The 21,411-nt window shown below is 48.8% G+C and overlaps 1 protein-coding gene across 1 annotated transcript; it reads right to left on the bottom strand.

Moving 5' to 3' along the window:
• Positions 1-3,604: 3,604 nt before the first annotated feature.
• On the bottom strand, positions 3,605-11,065 carry Slc29a2 (solute carrier family 29 member 2). Its single transcript, XM_032891204.1, has 12 exons — positions 10,846-11,065; positions 10,530-10,611; positions 9,092-9,252; positions 8,780-8,919; positions 8,157-8,291; positions 7,835-7,932; positions 7,582-7,663; positions 6,667-6,803; positions 6,297-6,405; positions 6,134-6,219; positions 5,151-5,350; positions 3,605-4,462 (listed from the first exon to the last, which is right to left on the bottom strand). Exons 1-12 carry the CDS (start codon positions 10,872-10,874, stop codon positions 4,351-4,353), a joined length of 1,371 nt encoding a protein of 456 aa, XP_032747095.1. The 5' UTR covers positions 10,875-11,065; the 3' UTR covers positions 3,605-4,350.
• Positions 11,066-21,411: the final 10,346 nt, after the last annotated feature.

The raw sequence follows: 21,411 nt of genomic DNA on the forward strand, positions 1-21,411 counted from the left end.
GTGTATATGCCTGCATGTATGTCTGAGCACCACATGTACAAGTCAAAAGAAGGCCTTGGGTACCCAGGAACTGAAATTACAGACAGTTGCAAACGGTAATGTGAATGCTGGACCTCTGGAGGAGCAAGCAGCCAGTGCTCTTAACCTCTGAGCCATCTCTCCAGCCCTGTTTGTTTTATTTTCCGAGAGTGGGTCTCTCACGTAGTCCATGCTGGCCTCAAATTCCCTGTGTGGACAAAGATGATCTTGAGCTCCTGATCCTCCCGCATGCACCTTCCAAGTCCTGGGATTACAGGCAGGCACCTACCCCACTGCTAAGTGCTTCTCATTTGTAGAATTACCCAGCCTTCCCTATAAAAGGTTCAGCAAGTCTAGGGTCAAGAATGAGCTTCAAATGTCTGAGCCCCTCCTATGAAGCTGTCTCAGTCCTCTCCGTTACTGATCCCTCTGAGGGCTTGCTGGTGGGAATGGGCTGCTTTGAGGTGAGGCAGAGTCTGATGGCAGAACTTTGTCAGTGCTGAGGACATGGTAGTAGCAGGACCCTGGGCAACAGGAAAGGGACAGACAGGCACGTTGGAGGGATGTTTTTGTACAATGTGGAGATGTGTCTCTCTCCTTCCTTGCCTGCCTTTTGATTGGTTAAAATAAAAAAGCCTATGGTCTACAGCAAAAGGCAGAATAGTAAGGTGGGACTTCTGGGCAGAGAGAGGAACTCTGGGAACGAGGGTGGCATGGGAGATTTAGCAACTAAGATGTAGAGGAGAGAAACTGAACTGCAGATATTGAGGAGAGGTAACCAATGTGGCAGAACGTAGATTAGTATAAATGGGATAATTGAGTTATGCCCTAGTGGGGAACAAGCCTGGCATGAGGCTTAGGCATTCAAAAACAAATGTCAACGTACATGTCTTTATTGAAGAACTGCGGTGAGCATAGAAAAGGCCTCCACGTTACACAGGTGCAGTCCTGCTCAAGCATTTGTTCCTAACACCGAAAGCAGCTTCCTTTGGGTACGGTGTGCACATCTTTAATCCCAGCATTTGGGAGACAGAAGCAGGCGTATCTCTGTGAGTTCAATGCCAGCCTAGTGAGACTCAGTCTCACAAAAGGGATAAGGAGGGATAGGGACCAGAGGGATGGTTCTGCAGTTAAGAGCACTGGCTACTTTTGAACAGGACCCAGGTTCTCTTCTTAGATGTGTTCCCAGCACCCATATCTAATCTGTAACTCCAGTGCTGGGATTTGACATTTTTCTAGTCTCTGTGGGCACTGTGTGCGTGTGTGTGCACACGTGTACACACACACACACACACACACACACACACACACACACACACAGAGCCATATATACAGGCAAATTACTTGTGGTCTGAGTGAAATGGCCCTCATAGACTCAGACTCAGGGAGTGGGATTATTGGAGGCATGGCCTGTTGGAGTAGGTGGCTTGCTTTTGCCCCTAGTTGGTGGGCTTTGAGGTTTCAGGAGCTCAAGCCAAGTCTAGTGGCCCCTGGTCTCTTTCCTGCTGCTCAACAGATCCAGATGTAGAACTCTCAGCTACCTTTCCTGCACCATGTCTGCCTGCATACTGCCGCACTTCTTGACATGACAATCATGGACTCAGCCTCGGAATCGTAAGCCTTTCCTTTATAACTGTGGTCATGGTTTCTTCACAGCAAGAGAACCTAAGTAGGATCTCACTCACTCCGTCACTCACTCAGTCACTCAGTCACTCACCTGTCTGTCTGTCTAATGTATGAGTACACTGTAGCTGTCCTCAGACACACCAGAAGAGGGCATCAGATCTCATTACAGATGGTTGTGAGCCACCATGTGGTTGCTGGGAATTGAACTCAGGACCTCTGGAAGAGCAGTCAGTGCTCTTAACCACTGTGCCACCTCTCCAGCCCCACACATTTATTTTTAAAAATAAATATTTATCTTTAAAAAAAAAAGCCAGCCTCCTCCTGACATGTCCCAGTTGACAGTGGCCCTTGTGGCTTTCCTGAGACTGAGGGGTACTTTCCTGACCCAGCCAGGCCTAGGGAATTCTCTGGCGAAGACTCAGCAAGCATCAGGACCCAGGCCCACCAGCCTCAGTCAGGTTATTTCTGCTTCCAGAGTCACAGCTTACTTTTTTTTTTTTTTTTTTCTGGAGCTGGGGACCGAACCCAGGGCCTTGCACTTGCTAGGCAAGCGCTCTACCACTGAGCCAAATCCCCAACCCCCATAGCTTACTTTACCATCCTCTACAATACCACGAACCTACGGTTTAAACAAGTGCCCTGTACTGGCTCAGCCTGTGGTGAGCTCCGTGAATGCCCATGGAAGGCAGAGGTAGAAAACCTTACTGGGCAGAGCAGGCCACACAGGTGTGCAGAGATGAGACTGCTTTTCTGCTCATAGGGGACCTTGGCTTTTGCTGAAGACCTGCTCAGGCTGACTGCCTCTGAGGTTAAGAGAACTGAGATTGAGCAACACTGGAAGAGGAAGCAGATGCAGGAGAGAGCTGGGGGGCTCAAGAAGGGGGATAGCAACGCTTAGCTGTCCAGCCAAGTGCTCACAAAGCCACTGCTTTCTACCTTTTAAATGTATTTGTATGTGACGAGTGTTTGCCTGCATCTATGAATGTCACAGGATATTTGATTATCACACATAGAAAATCTAATTGTTAGCAAAATACACACACTTAAGTAAGATCGCTAAAGAACGGAAAGATCCTGCCTGTTTTAAGGCAAGTTGCTTGAGAGAGGTCGTGTGGCCTTTGATCCATGACCGGAGGCAAAGTCAGCTAGGTGGCCTGGAGCTACCCCAGGTGAAATGGCTTCTATGGACTTGGCTTGGAGAGCTCCTCCCCATTACGGTGATTTGAATCATCCTGCCAAGGGTATAGCTAGAGACTTTTATAATCAACTGGGATAAAGCACTCTATCCACCTCTCTCTCTCCCTTCCCTCTCCTCCCCTTCCCCCCTCTCTCTTCACTTGACTTTATGGAAGGAGCTCCAGGTAAGAAGACAGGGATTTTCTCTTTGGGTTTTCAGGAGCAGGTGAAGCAGCTGGCCAGACATAGGTGAGACAGTATTCTAGGAAAGAGAGCTAAGGAGCCCTGTTGGGTTTGGAGGAGCTCAAGAGAAAGGTAGACTAGCTCTGTAGGATGACAGAGATTTTTAAAGCACTATCAGGCATGTAAATTGCTATTTTGTATGTAGTTCAGAAAATAAGAAGTTACCTCACCGAGCTAGCAGATTTTTAATTCCGTTTACACCTCCTGTGTCTTTATTGGTATAAATACTGGATAATTTAAACAACTACAGGCCTGGTGCCCGTAAGAGGGTGTTGGATCCCCTAGAACCTGAGTTAGTTTCCGGTCATCACATGAATGCTGGGAATCAAACCCTGGGTACTCCAGAAGGACAGCTTCTAGCAAGCCCATTTGGCCTCCTCAGCTGTCCAGAGGTCCAGAGAGCCAGCATACAAACCTCTATACCTCTCAGAACCAGCCACCTCTATCTGTCATGTGGTTACAACCATCTCTGCCCCACCCAGTTTACTGAGGCCAATCACAAGAGCAGGACTTTAGAAGTAAACACTCCAAGAATCCATCATAGAAATGAACACTTTTTACTGGATGCGGGAACAGAGTTAGGAGAAATGGGGTGAAGAGATGGGAGCAAGTGCTCTGGGCACCTGTCTGGAGACCTTTGAGGAATGAAGCAAGCGGTGGGCCACAGGGTCAGCACCTTCTAGGAGGGAGATGAAGGCCGTAGCCTTACTCTTCCATAGACCAGTCGAATCCCACCTGGGGACGACCCCTGCCCAGCTTGTCCTAAAGGCCTCACAGAGGCCTTTTTGTCTTCCCCTCAATTTCCACAACACTTCATGCCCTACCCAGGGCCTTGTGGGTGAGAGGGGGAAGTTGTTGCTCTGGAGCTGGGCCCAGTTCCCACTCTGAGCCGAGGTAGAGACCATCAGGGTGTCCTAAGCAAGACCTATAGGTGGCTTTGCTCCCTGGGGTCAGTGGGTGGTTTGATGAACAGATATAGTCCGGATGGCAGTGAAGGGCTCCGGCCCCGGCCCTGTGCCCTCTTTCCCTGGACGGGTGCCTTCCAATGTGATCTTCTGTGCATCTCAGTGAGATCCATGTCTCTCTGTCCAGTTTACTGCTAGCTGAGGGGCAGAAGGACCAATGGTGGATTCTTCCTCACCATATGCAATGTGGCTACCAGCCAAGGTAGTTTCTGCCCCCTCCTGGCACCCACAGACCAAGAGACCCGGTATAGCAGAGGTCCTTCCCCGGGAATGTCCAGCTCCAGAAGCAGCAGTGAGGGAGGACTGTGGAGTACGGTGGTCCTCAGAGTAAAGCCTTAAAGAGGAAGGAGAGAGAGGCCCCGCAGGAGAGTCCCAGGGCCAGGAAGAAGGTCATGAGGGCTCCGGCCACCTCCCTCTCATGCGGCAGCACCTGCCTAGAACACAGAGAGATAGGAACTTATAAAGAATGTCAGGGGGGTTGGGGATTTGGCTCAGTTCGGTCCCTAGCCCCAGGGGAAAAAAAAAAAAAAGAATGCCAGGCCTAACCTTAAACACAGTTTCTGGCCCTCTGCTATCCCTCAGCACTGGAGTTCTAGTCTAGGTCTGACTCCATTCTGAGTCATTATGACCTGGCTTTCTCTGGGCTCAGTCTCCTCGGAGGTTGCTGAAGAAGAGCATCTTTCTGGACCTTGAGGGTCCAGCTTTATAGGGTTTTTTTTTTTTTTTTCTTTTCTTTTCTTTTTTTCGGAGCTGGGGCCTGAACCCAGGGCCTTGCGCTTGCTAGGCAAGCGCTCTACCACTAAGCTAAATCCCCAACCCCTTTATAGGGTTTTAAATTCAGTTGCTCCATTTCTCAGCAAAATATTCCCAACTGGTTCTTCCTGTCATGCTCAGTCTCCCGAGAGTCCCGGCCTATTGCCCCTGTAGAGAATGGCTAGGCCACCTGGGCAGGTAACCTCCTCAGTTCCTAGCCTGGACAAGTGCCACAGTGAAGGCCTGTCCCATAGGATGGCACCAGAGGTCTTAAGACAGCTACCTAGGGCAATGGTCTTCCTTTCCAGATACCCCTCAGAGAGCTAGGCCCTCCCCATGCCCATCCCCCCAACCCTTTGCTTCCCAGACCTGGGTGCCAGACACATGGTGAGAGACACGAAGTAGCCGTTGGAAATGGCGAAGAGCAGCATGAACGTGATGAAGTAGGCGTCCTGCCAGAAGATGATGGGCAGCCGGGCACGCTGGGGCACATGACACAGCATGAAGAGGGGCACGAACAGGAAGCGCAGGCACACCAGCAGGGGCAGCAGCTGGCTGTCCTCATCTGGCTGTGACAGAGGCTCAGGTGAGTGTGGGCCCTGTAGCTAGGCAGGGGGTATGGCACACGAGTGTGCGTGTGTGTGTGTGTGTGTGTGTGTGCGCGCGCGCGCGCGCGCGTGCGCCCCAGAAGGCCAGAAGAGGGTATCTAGCCCCATTGGGCTAAAGGTACAGGCCGCTGAGAGCAGAGTGTCATGTGTGCTGGGAACTAGACTTCTGGAAGACCTGAGCCATCTCTCACTGGGCCATCTCTCTCACCCCGGTCAAGTCTTTATAGTAAGAGCACTCAAAATCCTGTGTTCTAGCTTTCATGAAACACACAAGAGAGTCAGGTCATCTACAGACACGTGCACGGGAGCCCCGGCGTGCATTCCTCTAACCACAGGAACCCACTGGCCAACTCTCCCTGATGGGACTTCAAAGAGGTGGGAGGCTGGGTCTCCAGGGTGTGCCCCCACGCAGGCTGCTGCTGCTGCACTTGCTCTACTTCCCAGAGAGCTTACACACAAGGAAACAGTGCCCCGCTGACAGCAGTCCCCTGACTAAGAATCATGTCCAGTTCCTCATCAGGTACATGAGCCTCATGCAGCAGGGGCCTGGGCTGCGGCTGGGGCTGGGGCCATGGTGCTCCACTACAGTAATGGCTTCTGCTTTGGAGGAACTCACTGTCAGTCAGAGGGTTGTTCCAACATCAGGTCAGGGGACTACTGAAAGTCACCTTTCTATATTCCTCCCCTCCCTTTGGTCTCCAGTTACTTCCCAACTTCTGGCTGGTTTAATCTAGACAGGCTCACCCACAGGAAGTAGGAGGTCAGGCTCCGGCCCAGCCAATCCATGACGTTGAAGAGCAGGAAGCAACAGATAGGGTTGAAGAACTGACCTGGGGAAGAGAAAGCTGATAGTCAGCCCGATCCCATTTGCCCCTTCCCCCACTCCCTGCCTAACTCCAGCACTCACTCCACTTCCCGGGGCTATTGGAGCTGGTGGTCACCATGGCTGTGATAGCAGGAAAGACCGACAGGGTGACTGTGAAGACCAATACAAGGCACAGCGCCGTCAGCCAGATCTGGGAGCCGGAGGCAGGGGTGTGAGTGGGCAGGGAAGCCCCATGTCAGTCATGCAGCCCCCAGCCCAGCCCAGCCCTGCTGCTGCAGCCCCGTCCCCTGTCTCCTTAAGCCAATGAACCAATGAACCCATGAGTTAATGAACCGAGAGTAAGCACTAAGGTCCAATTTTGGTCTCAGAGGGTCCCAGGGCTGGAGAAGATCCCTGGGTGGTCGGTGGTTAGAAGCTATCTCTTAGCTGAACCTTCGAAGAGACAACGAACCTTCCGGAAGACGACAAAGACCGAAGGTTTTCCTGGCTTCTGTGGTTCCTCCAGCCCCAGCTCCAGCTCCTTCTCTGGGTCAAGATCCAGAGTTGGGCCTGCCTGCTGGGGGCTGACAGGAATCCCATTCTTCTCATCTAGGGGAGAGGGAAGGCTGGGGTCAGGCCCATGGCTCAAATTCCCAAAAGCAAGGAAATCCTCAGTGTTGAAAAAGGGACTCTTTCCATCCTAAGTACAGGAGAAGGGGATTAGCCGTAGTGACAGCCTGTTTATTGCTTGTCTACTGCAGCATTGAGGATTGACCCATGGCCTGTTAGACACGTGACTGAATTTCATCTGAGCACTCATATGTTTTTGTTGTTGTTTGTTTTTGAAGATGGGATCTCTTTCTAGCCCAGACTAGTCTAGCCTCTCTGTTACCTAGCCTGACCTCTGACTTGCTTTCCCTCTGCCCACATGCCAGGCAATGAGCTAAGCATCTTGGATAGATTCTCTCATTGTCACTTTGCAATGAAGAAATGGAGCCTAAAGTCAGGCATGGTGGCAAACGTCTTTAGTCTCAGCACCCAGGGAGCAGAGGTAGGCAGATTTCTAGCTCTGAGGCCATTCTGGCCTATGTAGTAATACCCTGTTACCAAAAAACAACAATAACAACAAACAAGAAATGGAGCTTAGAGCAATTTAGTGATCTGCCCAAGGCTTAGAGATCGTAGATCCAAAATGCTCTCTGCTGCTTCTCAGTTTTGTTCAGGAGGAAACTGAATTGCAGGGTAGCAGCGTCCCTTCATGGCCTGCTTATGCTCAAACAAGGCTCAAAGGGATGGGTTCCTGGGAGGACAGAGGGAATACTTCCCAGGAGAGTACCTGAACTTCCGGTGTCTCTCCCATAATCCCCTGCGGTGTCCTGCGACTTACCAGCTCTGAGGAGCTCAGCTTTGGTCTCCAGCTCCTGAACTGGGGCCTGAGGCTTCTTGGTCAGGTAGTAACGGGCAAACTTCTGCAGAAGGATCAGCAAGTCAGTCCTGCACAAGGCTTCTGGTAATCCCCCTCCACACCCTTGGCTGGGAGGCTGAGGTCCCCCAGTCAACTTCTCTTCCTTCACCTCTTCCAGGGTTTTGTCCAAAATTCCCTGAGGTGCTGGGTACATCTAGCCCAGTGGCAGGCTTACCAGATGGGGCAGACTGAGGTAACATATGATGGAGAGGAGGGTGCCCACACAGGGTGTGATGAAGTACCCAAGGGCAGAGGTCTGGGGGTCCACGCCACCTGTGACAGAAACTTTAACTGCCGAGGAGGCACAAATCCCACAGTCCCAGTTTTCTGTAGTGTCACTTGGTCATTCTCCCTCAGTGGAAAGCTCAAGGGCCCAGTCCCTCAGCCTCACTTCCTCCTCTGCCTCCACCCCACAAACCAGGCATCTTCCTCCTCTGATGGCTCTCCCCCAAATTCTAGAGGCTGTCCAGCCCTCCAGTCCCCCCAGGTATACTCACTGGCTAAGGACGTGAGCATAGCAAGGGCAGCGAAGATCCCAGCCAGGCCCTGGCCACTGAGGAAGAGGGTGCTGTAGGTAGAAGGCATGGTACCCAACTGCCCAAAGAGGCTGCCTTGAAGCACTGCACAGAAGGCTGTGGAGAGGCATGGAGGGGACCAACACTCAGACAGCCTCAGCAGCATCCGAGAGGAAGTTATCCACAAGGTGCATGGGAAGCCACAGTCTAGGCAAGTGTGCATTTTCCCGGGGACTTTGAGTAGTCTGGTAAAACATCCCCCATCTATTTTTCTTATTTATTTATTTGCTAGTCATCATGTAACCAGGATGGTCTTGAACTCACAGAGATCTGTCTGCCTCTGCCTTGCAAGTGCTGGAGTTAAAAGATATGCACCACCAAACCCAGCCTGTTTCTCTTTTGAGATATAACCACTGGTCTGTGAGGCTTCTGACTAGGAGGTCTCCCTAGGTCACGATGGGTCCTAGACAAGTGACTTTTCCTCTTTGGACTCATTTTCTCCTCTGGGAACTTGGGTGATAATGGTATTGTCTTCCCTTAAAGGATCTGCCGGGCTGTCCCAGCACAAGGAAGAGGTGGGGAACTTGGAGGGAGGTAATGCTTACAATTGATGAACCAGACGGATGCCATGGTGATGGAAAAGAACAGCCCGGGGCTCAAGTCCACCTTCACCAGCGCTGCTGTCAGGGCAAAGAGCAGTAGTATGGCCAGCAGGCTGCCCAGAATACGCACCGACTCAGGGATGCTGCTCAGAAGGGGCAGAGGACGTCAGGGGGCCGCCAGGAGCAGATGGGCACGGGGCAGGGCAGTGGAGCTGGGGTGATGAGGTGGGAGCAGGGAAGGAGAGGAACAGGAGGTATTTCTGGCCTCTGTGACTGTCCCCACAAGGAGGCTGGGGTCCAAGGGCTGATTCTCACCACTGATACAAGAAGGAGTTGAGGAGCGTGAAGAGCAGTAGAGGCAGCTGGGACAGCAGGGTCACCCAGTTGTTGAAGTTGAAGGTGTCTGTGGGACTGGTGTGGTTGGTGCTCGGGGTCTCAGCGCTGCTATTGGTCCCTGCCAACCGCCCCTGGAAGTACTGCCACACAGGGAGACAGTGTAGGGTCAGGAAGCACTTCCCCCTCCCACCTCCACCTCCCCACACTGGGTTAACATCTTTGTTTGGTTGAAATCTGTGGGGCTGTCTTTGCACTGTTCCCGGCACCGGGCACACAGTTGGAGCTTGATGGGTATTCACTGGATTAAATGGCTGGCTGCTGTGCCTGAGCCCAAGGCCTTGCTTCATCTCTGGGTCCCATTTCCTCTTCAGTGTCCTGACCCTACTCTCCGTTCCCACTGCTGTAACAACCTCAACACTTATTCATTCCTTGGGTATTTACTGAACACCTACTGTGTGCCAGGCTCCAGCGTAGGTATTAAGCCAATACATTCTCTCGGGCACACATATCCCAGCACTCTTCTGCTTGAACGGCCCATGGTCTGCGAGGCAGACCTCATGTGTTTGGGTCCTTTAGAATCAGATCTCAGACTCCCTTTTTTGTCTGTCTTCTGCTCCATTCTGGTAAGCTGTAGGCCCCAGCTCTTTCTCTAAATAGGGTCTTCTTTACCTCCACTCTGAATTCCCCCCACCCTTTGTCTGTTCATTTCCTAGTTTACAAGTCTCTTCTATGAAGCAGGAGAAAGTTCTTCTGAGAGCCCTTACCACTCTGCTTCAGGCTGGAATGGAATGGCACGTGTCATGTTACATTATTAATAGCCCAGGCTCTGTGGATCTCAAATTCAGTAGCTGATTCATCTTTGGGTATCCAGGGTCCAGCACTGATTTAGGTATTCCACAGACCTGGGACGTTAACCCCCTGAATATCTTTGAATAACCCTATCCCAAAGAAAACACAAGCTATATATTTTTGCCTTTCCATAAAAGAATGCATGCTTTGGGGAATAGGGCCTTCCTCTCTTATGGTTCCTCCACATCTGCAATGTCTAGTCTACAGTAGTTGCCCATTACGTATTAGTTGAATGAATGTAATTCGTGTCATTGCAAAGAAAGCCAAAGGCTTGAAAAAACCACTTTTAGAGTGACTGGCCAGAAATAGCAACAAAGGACATGGGATGGAGCTCCTTTGCTAGTCAAATTCCCTGCGTTGATGGCCCTGCCCCTCTGGGATCTGGACATTCCTAAAAGTTTGCCTGGCCAGGCGAGAGGCGGTTCCCTCTATGAGGCTGGTGCTTTCGCTGACAGCTGAGTTGTAGTAGGTGGCCTGGTGAGGAAAGCCGCTCCTGAACCGCAGTCCAAGACGACTGGAGGGAAGGAGGTTTGTGGCCATGCGGTTGCCCATCGGCCGCGGGTCTCACCGGGATGGCGGTAATGAAGAAGTTCCAGGGGAGGAGGGTGCCCAGACCCAAAATGAAGAAGCTGATCCCGACCAGGTGGTAGCTGTGGGGGATCAATCAGAAGGTCATCCCGAGGACATAAGCCTGGGCCGCCCTAGCCGCCCCTCAGTAGAACGGACTACAATCCCCATCACCCTGGTTCAGGCAGCCAAGGGAATTGGCTGATGGGAATTGTAGTCCCGTTGGTCTTGGCGCCCAGGAGCATCCAGACGAGCGGGAACTCACAGGTTCATGACCATCTGGGCCACGGTACGCGCCACATGGGTTCCCGCCTTACCTGTCCCGAGGGGCGTTTCCGTGCGCCATGATGTCCGCAGTCCTATTGCACCAGGCCCACTGCAGGGAGATTGCACCTGCGCCTACGCAGGGCTAGGAAGCCGAAGGGCAGCAACGCTGGCCGGTGTCTGGGAATCCCAAGGTCGGAGGGAGTGCTGTAGCCAGTGAGAGGGTCCGGGTTGGGTAACACTGGACCACGTTTTGCAAGCTCGGACCACGGCTCCGCCCCCAGGGCGGGGACAAAGAGCCACTGCACCCCTCCCCCGAACGCCAGCTCTCCAGACTCCGCCTCGCTGGTGGCTGTGCCTTTGTGGTATTGGGTTCCTGCTTCCTCCTTTCTTCCACGTGTGTAGCTGTGTCTCATTGCTGTCCCTTCCCCCTCACACCCATGATTTCTCCTTAGGCATGTGTCCGGAATCTCTGGGGAGGGGGACAAGGACTGCACAGGAGGAGGGTCCGTTGGTAGTTAGGCACAGCCGATCTAGCAGGGAGGTTCTTCCTCTTGGCACGTTCCGAGGTCGAGCCGCGTTTGCACCGTGTAAGATTTGGGGCTCTCTAAACTTGCTGCTACCCAGTCAGCAAATTAGGGAGCAAGTCCGACCAGGAGAAAGAAGTCTGTGTCACCTATTGTCGCTTAAGGTCCCGGCTCGGTGCCCTGAGGCAGTTTCCCCAGAGGTCGAAGAGGTGGTCAGGGACTTTTGCAAACGAAACTCCCTAACATATATGGAAGACAGACAGATAGGCCCTTCTGCAGTACCTGGGTCCAACAAGGAGGGTTGGACAAAGGCTCCGGAGGGAATCGTGGCCCAGGAGGTGATGTTCGGCTCTCTCCCCTGTAATCTCCTTCGCCACCACCACAGTGCTTAAAAAAAACTAATTTTCCGGCGGTTCCAGGCCACATCATGTTAACGTTCTCTCGATAACGTTTAGTTAGAAGGCATCCACCTTCCACTATTACCCCCACCTCGTGGAAACTGATAAGATTGCAAGTTACAGTCTTATAATTTATGCATGGGTATGGTTTCTCTGGCATGGGGGAAGTGAGACTTAATGTTTCCCTAAGTTAAGAGTATATTTGTCTGGGCTGGTGAGAGTGTTTACTGCCAAGCCTGATGACCCGAGGTCAAGCCTCAGGACCCATATGTTGGAAAGACTAAAGTGACTCCAGCAGGTTGTTCTCTGACCTTCACACAAGCACGGTGGCACACTTCCTTCCAAATAAATGGTAAATAAATATGAATATATAAAAATACACATAAATACATAAGTAATATAAATGTGTGTGTTTAAAAGAACATAGTAATTTTTAGAATGCTTCTCCTGTGTGCCAGCCAGACCATGCTACTTCTATTTCTGTTCTGTTCCGTTCCCAGAATCTAGCCGCTAGGCTTGGTTTATGGAAGGTGGTTAATTAGATCGCAGATGGCTGTGGCGCTGGGAACTGAACTCAGAACCCTGTGCATGTGAGGCAAACACTCTTACCCCTGGGCTGCATCCATAGCCCCAGCTGGTGGCTTCAGGGACAAGACAGTATTCAATTACACTGGGAAAGACAGTTACTCTTTAAGCTTTCTTTCCAGCCTTTCAGTATGCAAAGAGGAGCAGTCTGAATTCAGTTCTAACAGGCTTTCAAGGCCTCTTCATCCCTTCTGCCTTGGAGCAGCTCTTGATAATTTTACCTACATACAAGTTAATCGCTTGAATTATGCTTATTCCAATTATTATTGACCTGGTTTCCTACTTGATAGTAATAGGAAAATGAGTCGAAGTGGGACAGGGGGTGGGGACCTAGCCCTGGCACTGTCTTGAAGGCAAAAATGGAGATGGGGGCCTGGGGAGCAGCGCGCTTTGTTTGCTTTGGCTGAGGTGGAAGAGGATGAGGCATTTCAGGGAAAGAACAGTGTGTCCCAGGACCGGGGACAGGAGAGCGCTGGCACACTGCGGGACATACTAATAGATCACTTTGGCTGGGAGGAGCCAGAGCCTCCCTGGAGTTGGATTTTATTTCAGGTTCTCAGCTCAGTCAGACTGGGGATCTGTAATTAACCAATATTTTCCTTCTATTCTGTGGCAAAACTGTGTGCGTAACAAAACCCAGGCAGGAAGCATTTTGATGGCACAGTGATATCCTAAGGGAGGCAAGAAAGGAAGGCACTTAGCAAGAAAATAAGCACGTGGATAACTAGCGCTCAGACGCGTGAAGCAGTCACCATGCTTAGCCCCTTTATAAAACCAGTTATAAGCACGAGGCAGGGGCCCCCCAGAAGCTGTCTCTTAAAGGCCACTACTGTGTCTTGTGGAGGTGCTATTCTGGAATGGTGACCAAGGCTTGGCGAAACTCCAAATGAAACAGTGCGCTGTCTCTCTGCACGCAGTGGTCGAACTGCTGGAAAATGCTGTTTATATTTAAACCTTACAGATAATACACTGTGTCTGCTTGTCAAGTGGATTTACAGCCTAGGCTCAGAAAATTACCAGGGTGGTTTTAAAACATAGCTGGTTTTATTTTTTTTTTTTTTAGTACAGTTTTAGGTTTACAGAATGCCTGAGCAAACAGGACAGAGGTCTATATATTAGCTGCAGTCACAACCTAATTTCCCTTATTCAAATCCTGCGTTAATGTGGCATAGCTACATGACACAGCTCCTTCCGCAGCACCATGTCTGCCTGCATGCTGCCCTTCCCCGCCAACCATGGTAATGGACTAAATCTCAAAACTGTAAGCCAGCCCCAACTAAGTGCTTAAGAGTTGCTTTGGTGGGTCGGGGATTTAGCTCAGTGGTAGAGCGCTTGCCTAGCAAGTGCAAGGCCCTGGGTTCAGTCCCCAGCTCCGAAAAAAAGAAAGAAAAAAAGAAAAACAAAACAGTTGCTTTAGTTATGGTTTAGTTTAGTTCTCAGCAGTAGAGCACTGACTAAGACAGATCCCCTGCAACCAGAGTTACGAATGGTTGTAAATTGTCTGTTGTGAGTGCTGGGAACTGAACACTGGTCATTTCCCCCAAAGAAGGTTTTTGTTTGTTTGTTTGTTTTGTCCCTTTCCTATGCCTGTAGGGTTAGAGTGATCACTAGTGCTTAGGAGTACTTGTTATACTTGGTCCATTTGCAGAGGACTGGCAGACGCCATACAGGGGGACAGCAGGCAAGTGAGATCCCTGGAGAGGGCCACCATCTTGCTCAGCTTTGGTGGGTGCACTCTAGTGAGGCACAGCACCAGAGACTTTGTCCCAGGACTGCTTCTCGCTACTGATGTGCTTCCTCAGGTTTGTCTTTGCCATAGTCCTCATTTACTTGGCTTGGTGTGAGTGGACACCGGGAGACCCTCACTGCCTAGAGCCTGGTGTGGTTACTTCCTGGGTGACGCCCACCCTACTGGGCAAATTTCCTGCAGATCGACATGAAGATGGACTTTCATGGACTAATGCTGTTTAGATGAATTGGTGACTTTATAGAACTCCTGATTTGGGTCAAATAATTCTAGGAAGAAAGTTTAAGGAGATGGTTTTAATTGTTTTGCCAGAAAGATGTAATAAAGTTAGAATCTAGACTAGAATGTGCCCTCCTCACAGAACAGTAAGTAAAGGCTGCATAATAAGGAGTGCTACGAGTTTTCATTAATTACACTAAGAAGAGAAATAGGCTTGGGACAGATTTGTGATCAAGGAAAAACATTCATTCTAGGTCAGGTCCAAGGATGACGCCACAGGTGTGCACTGTGATAAAAAGAGGCCACGTGAAACTGTTGCTTTGAACCTAAAATGAACTTATAGTATGAAACACTACTTTGAACTTACTATTGACATCTTTCTGTAACTCCCCTTTTATGTAACATTTTTATCTACTGGGTAATTTTTCTTACATAGAATATGTTTTGTCTAAAAAGCTATGAAAAGGGGGCTGGAGAGATGACTCAGAGGTTAAGAGCACTGACTGCTCTTCCAGAGGTCCTGAGTTCAAATCCCAGCAACCACATGGTGGTTCACAACCATCTATAATGAGATCCAATGCCCTATTCTGGCATGTGTGAAGACAGCTACAGTGTACTTATATATAATAAATAAATTAATTAAAAAAATAAATAAAAAGCTATAAAAAGCTGAAAGCAATAATAAAGTTGGGTATGGTTCTTCTCTGCTTCATCCAGGGTGTGTGTGTGTCTGTGTGTCTGTGTGTGTGTGTGTGTGCCTTCCTTCCTTCCTTCCATCCTTCCTTCCTTCCTTCCTTCCTTCCTTCCTTCCTTCCTTCCTTCCTTCCTTTTAGTATAGAATAGAGTTTATTTAGGGCATGGGGAGGGGAGTTGAGAGGGTAGTAGAGACAAAGAAAGGCAGAAAGGGAGAGAGCAGAGGAGAGAAGTAGAGAAGGAGAGCTGGCCATGAGCATACGGAGAGATGGGTGAGGGAATGGGGGGGGAGGGGGGAGAGAGGGAGAGGATAAAGCAGGAGCAAGAGCTCTTTCTTTCTATCTTTCTTTCTTTTCCTTTTTCTGTGAAATTGCCAAAAGTCATCAGCTTTTGACCCCAGAATAGCCAGTTAAATTGTCAGAAACCATCAGCCTCTGGCCCCCAGAACGGTGAGAGTTAAATGCCAGTGGTCATCAGCCTTTGGCCTTGGTACTCGTGTGTCCTTAGTACTTGACCCTGTCGGGGGCTGGCCCCCAGCAGAGGACCAAGGTTCATTCATTTCCCAGAACCCACAGCAGACAGCTCACAACCATTATAAATTCCAGTTCCAGTGGAGCCAATGCCTTCTTGCCTCCTTCTGTTTCAAAGAAAATAAAAACAAATAACTCTGAAGATGAAAATAAACAAGCCCGTGCCTGTAATTCCCTTCATTTTCTCAGAACTGACTTCTTCCTAGCAGCTAACTTGTTTTCTGAATTAATAATCTTTGCTTTTTTTCCTTTTTCTTATACACATGTGTTTGTGGTGTGCATATGTTTATTCATGTTTGCATGTGTGGGTGTACATATATGCATGCGTGTGCCTCTGAATATAGAGGTTCAAGTTTAAGTCAGGAATCTTTCTCAAAAACTCTCCGGGGTTGGGGATTTAGCTCAGTGGTAGAGCACTTGCCTAGCAAGCGCAAGGCCCTGGGTTCGGTCCCCAGCTCCGAAAAAAAGAAAAGAAAAAACAAAAAATAAAAACTCTCCTTATGCTTTGAGTCAGAGTCTCTCAATCAAACCCAGAACTCATCGATTTAGCTAGTCTCACTAGCGGCCTTGCTTCGGGGATCTCTTTCTAGCTTCTGAGGGCTTGAGTTACAGGTGAGCTGCCACATCCACATAGCATTTATGTGGGTTCCAGGGATCCCAACTTCAGTTTCTTGTTTGCACAGCAAACACTGAGTCATCTTCCCAGCCCAAGCTTCCCTTTTCTATAGAAGAACTTTGGGTTCACAACAAAATGGATGCGTACAAAGAATCCCCACACACTTCTCCTAACAGCTGCACCCCGACAGACTTCCTGTCAGTCGGTATTACCCAAAGCCCACAGCTTTTATTAGAGTTCACTCCTGGTGTTGTACATCCCGGTGCATGCTGTTATGACACCCCAGGTGACATACATTTACCTTTCCAGAGTCGAAAGGTGTAGTTTGAAAGACGTGTGCAGACAAGTGGGCAGCCCCAGGGGCTGTGGTTGGAATGTTGGCAGTTTGTTACTTTGTTGCTTTTGTTTTTCTTTTAGGGCAGTGGTATTCAACCTTACTAGTGCTGAGGCCCTTTAATATAGTTCCTCTTGTTGTCCTGACCCCCAACTATAAAATTATTTTCTTTGCTACATCATGACTAATTTTGCTCCTGTTATGAATTGTAATGTAGATTTCTGATATGCAGGACATCTGAAATGTGACTCACAAAAGGGTGGTGCCCCACATGTTGGAACTGCTGTTTTAGGGGCTTAAAAATAGCATCTCCTGGGTGCTTCCTTGGTGCCAGTTTTCTGAGCTTTTTATCAGCATCTACTCATATAACCCCAGGGGCTCTGACAAGAGGTGCTGTCTTGTCTTGACTATGAGGAAACTGAAACACAGTACTCGTCTCTGTTCTCTGAAAGTAGCAGAGTCAGGACTCAAACCCAGTACACCTTACAGAATTACCACGAATTTCCACAGTAATGAGGGGAAAAAAAAAAAAAAAAAAAAAAAAAAAAAAAAAAAAAGCTCTGAGAGACCCCTGCATCAAGTCAAGAAACTTCTGTTGTCTGTATCACTTCCTGTTGCCATAACAAAATACCCAACACCAGGTAATTTATAAGTAACAAAGGTTTATTCAGCTGGGGGTGGGGGGAGAAGTCCAAGAGCTTGTTGTTGGCACTGATGTGGGCGTCTCACCGTGTCAGAACTTAGTAAAGCCATCCCCGGGTGAGACAGTGCAAGGTGTGTCAGAGGAGGTCGCTCTTATGTCAAAGCCACTTCCCAGAGAAGCCTCTAATCCACTCATCTCTGAGCAGATGAATCTCTTTCTCAGGGCAGAGCCCTTGTGACTCAACACTTCCCATAATTCCCACGCCTCAAATACCACTGGGATTAAGTGTGCAATTTATGGACTTTATCCAGACCACACCACTGTTTTTCCCTTCAGCTGTCCACGGCTCTTCCTGTTGAGAGCTTAGACTAGGAGGAGGAAGGCTCAAATTTGTTTTATTTTCTATGCAGGCACTGGTTGGGGCTGGAGAGATGTCTCTGAGGCTATGAGCCTATTCTGTTCTTGTCGAGGACCTGAGTTCAGTTCCCAGTGGCCACGGCAGGCAGCTCACAACCAGCTCTACCTCCAGCTCCAGGGGATCTGACACTCTCTTCTGCCCTTCTAGAACTACCATATTCATGCGTCATGCTCACATACATATCACTTAAAATAAAACTAAACATATTCTATCAAAGCCTGGTGAGATGGCAAAGGCCATTATGACCAAACTTGATGACCCAAGTTCAATCCCTGGGATCCGCATAGTGGAAGGAGAGAATCAACATCCACAAGTTGTCCTCTGACCTCCACACCTGTAGTACAGGCACACACACAGGCACACACACACAGGCACACACACACAGGCACACACACACACAGGCACACACAGACACACACACACACACACTCCACATAGATAAGTAAAGTAAATAAAGACTTTATTTAAAAATATTTCATTAAATTAACTTTAGGCTCTGTGTATAGGTGTATATAATATAGATATGAATTTCTGATCCCCAAGATATCTCATTATGAAATACAACTATTTCAAAATCCCACATACTTCTGATCTTAAGAATCTTGGGGGGTTGGGGATTTAGCTCAGTGGTAGAGCGTTTGCCTAGCAAGTGCAAGGCCCTGGGTTCGGTCCCCAGCTCCGAAAAAAAAAAAAAAAAAAAGAATCTTGGGGGCTGGAGATATGGCTCAATGGTTAAGAGCATTGACTGCTCTTCCAAAGGTCCTGAGTTCAAATCCCAGCAACCACATGGTAGCTCACAAACATCTGTAATGGGATCTGATGCCTCTTCTGGTGTGTCTGAGGGCAGCAACAGTGTACTCACATACATAAAATAAATAAATCTTTTAAAAAAAAGAATTTTGGATAAGGGAGACTATATGTCATAACTTAGGGGCTCCCAGACCAGTCACCTCACCTGTTCACCTGTGTGGCTCCTTTTTTATTTTGTTATAAAAATTATATATATTTAAAACCTAGATCCCCTCTGGAAGAACAACCAGTGCTGTGAACACCTGAGGCATGAGCTTCTCTGTGTAACAGCCCCGATTGCCCTGGAACTCGCTCTGTAGACCAACCGAAAGCTGGCCTCGAACTCTCAAAGATATGCTTGCCTCTGCCTCCTGAGGGCTGGGATTAAAGGCATTTGCCACCACCACCCGGCCTACCTATTTTTGTTTAAAGGAGATCTTACATTCTTTGATTTGTGTGTGCGCGAGCACGTGCGTGTGCGTTGTTGCAGGGCGGGGGGTTGGGGAGGTATAGTAGCATGCTGAGGTTAGAACACATCCAAAATGGAGACCCCTTGGTTTCTTAATGCCTGCTGTCTATAAAAGAGTCATGTCGGTGTTGCCTGTGGTCACCACAAGGGGGCAGCCTAACATTAGCTTGCAGACCACAAAGAAGCCTTGGTTTTCAACCGCATTCTGGAAGTTATGTGAACTCTCTCAAGTTTTAAGAGGGAATAAATGTGTTAGAAAAGAGAGAACCTTGCAGAAAGTTAGGTAATAGGTCTTTTTCGACGAAGACATAAGCCAATTCGAGCCGAATTTTAGAAGTATAAAAAGCCAGGTTTATTTAGGAGTGAGCTCCCGGATGAGCTCCACAGCCTCAGAGGCCAGACAGGAAGAGAACCCTAATGCCCTGTGAAGCAAGGAAGACTAATGCATAAACTTCCCACAGGTTTAGTCAGGAAGCCTGCTGTGACTGCACTAGGGCAGTGCAAGCCTGAACCAGCCTGCTGTGTGGAAACTACCTCAGAGAAAGTGTCACAACAATTCCAGTCAGTCCCTTTGCCTTAGGAGCTACTAAGTTGGACCTCTGGAGTCCTTTTCCGTTCATTTGTTGGAACCCTGATCACCTATGTGATGGTAAGGGAGGTGTGGTAGGGCTTGGGAAGTAATTAAGTCATGAGAGTCAAGAACAAAACTCTTGTTGGTTTGTTTGTTTGTTTGAGATAGGATTTCTCTGTGTAGTCCTGGCTGTACTCAGGCTCACTTTGTAGACTAGGCTGGACTTGAGCTCACAGCAGAGACCCACCTGCCTCTGTCTCTGGAGTATTGGGATTAAAGACATTCGCCACCTCTGCCTGGCTCCAAATTTTTCTATTGCTGTAACTGAATACACCTAAGATTGGGTAATAAGGCTGGAGAGATGGCTCAGAGGTTAAGAGCGCTGACTGCTCTTCCAGAGGTCCTGAGTTCAATTCTCAGTAACCACATGGTGGCTCATAGCCATCTGTAATAGGATCTGATGCCCTCTTCTGGTGTGTCTGAAGACAGCTACAGTATACTCATATACATTAAATAAATAAACAAATATTTTTTAAAAGATTGGGTAATTAGGGGTTGGGGATTTAGCTCAGTGGTAGAGCGCTTGCCTAGCAAGCACCTAGCAAGCGCAAGGCCCTGGGTTCGGTCCCCAGCTCCGAAAAAAAGAAAAAAAAAGATTGGGTAATTAACTAATTTACATATATACATATTTCCAGACGGGGTCGCATGTAGCCCAGGCTGGCCTTAAACTCACTACGAAGCTTGTGAACTCTGAACTCCCGATTGTCCTGTCTCCAGGACTGCCTGCATGTGCTTCCATGCCTGGATTAAACAGCTAATTCAGCTCACAGTTCAGAGGTCCAAGAGCCCGGCGCCCACACATGCTGCTATCTGGTATGGGTCTGCTGAGTCATGACCTTCTTTAGACACTGAGTGGGGAAATAAAGCAAGCCAGGAAGAGCTCAGTTCCATCAGTCACAACAATCCACAGATCCACTGACCTGTTAATCCTCGTGGTCTCCTAAAGGTCTTACCTGACTCTACTCTCACAGTGAATGCCTGCTGTCAGTCACCACACTGTCATTCCAGCAAGAGCAATGCAGAAGCCCAAAAGATCCATTATTCAAGGTGAATTATGGCCACATCGTAAAAACTAAAAACAAAACAAAAAAATGATGAGAAGAATAAACTGAATCCCCAAAAGTGAGTGATGTCAATTTATTCCTCCCAACAGCCTTAAGTTTTGAATAGGCTTCCACTGTATAGTTGTCTGGCCTGGAATGATCCTGCTTCCTGAGTGGTGGGGCTAATGTCCCGTACCAACACACCCAGCCCAAACAATTCTGATTCTCACCCTGAGCAGATGCTAGAAAATACTAGAAATATCAGGGTGTTGGGATGTGTTGGGAGGTAGGGGGCAGAGGTTCTAGTTTCTAGTCTGTTTTTTATTTTGTTTTTGTTGTTGTTGTTTTTTTTTTTTTTTTTCCAGATAGGGTTTCTCTGTGTAGCCCTGGCTGTCCTGGAACTCACTCTGTAGTTCAGGCTGGCCTCGAACTCACAGAGATCCTTTGCGTCTGCCTCCTGAGTTCTGGGATTAAAGGCATGCACCACCATGCCCGGCACCTGGTCTGTTTCTTGTTATTTATCTTCTTTTGACATAGCTTCCTAGAAGCTGGTTTTGATGGTTTCCAGTCCAGGCCTTCTTCACTTTTTTTTTTTTTTTTTGGTTCTTTTTTTGGAGCTGGGGACCGAACCCAGGGCCTTGCGCTTCCTAGGCAAGCGCTCTACCACTGAGCTAAATCCCCAACCCCCCCTTCTTCACTTTTGGTGAGCATGTCTGAACTGTATCTCTGGGATTTCATGGTATAGATGGGTTATATCTGTAAGAGACAGTATTTTCATTAAGGACAGTGTTTTAGTCAGGGTTCTCTAGAGTCACAGAATTTATGGTTAGTCTCTACATAGTAAGGGAATTGGTCGATGACTTACAGTCTGTAGTCCAACTCTCCAACAGTCATCAGCAGAAGCTGAGAATGGAAGTCCAAGGATCTCGCAGTGGCTCAGTCCCATGAGGCAGGCAGGCAGGTGGAAAGAGAGACTC

This window comes from Rattus rattus, chromosome 2 (genome assembly GCF_011064425.1).
Source record: "Rattus rattus isolate New Zealand chromosome 2, Rrattus_CSIRO_v1, whole genome shotgun sequence".
Lineage (NCBI taxonomy): Eukaryota > Metazoa > Chordata > Mammalia > Rodentia > Muridae > Rattus > Rattus rattus.

Coding starts and splice junctions, on each gene's coding strand:
- Slc29a2 (XM_032891204.1), bottom strand. CDS start 10,874: ATGGCGCACGGAAACGCCCCTCGGGACAG. Junction 8,292..8,779: donor ATCCGTCTGGTTCATCAATT/GTAAGCATTACC, acceptor GCCTCTCCACAG/CCTTCTGTGCAGTGCTTCAA. Junction 4,463..5,150: donor ACCATGTGTCTGGCACCCAG/GTCTGGGAAGCA, acceptor TCTGTGTTCTAG/GCAGGTGCTGCCGCATGAGA.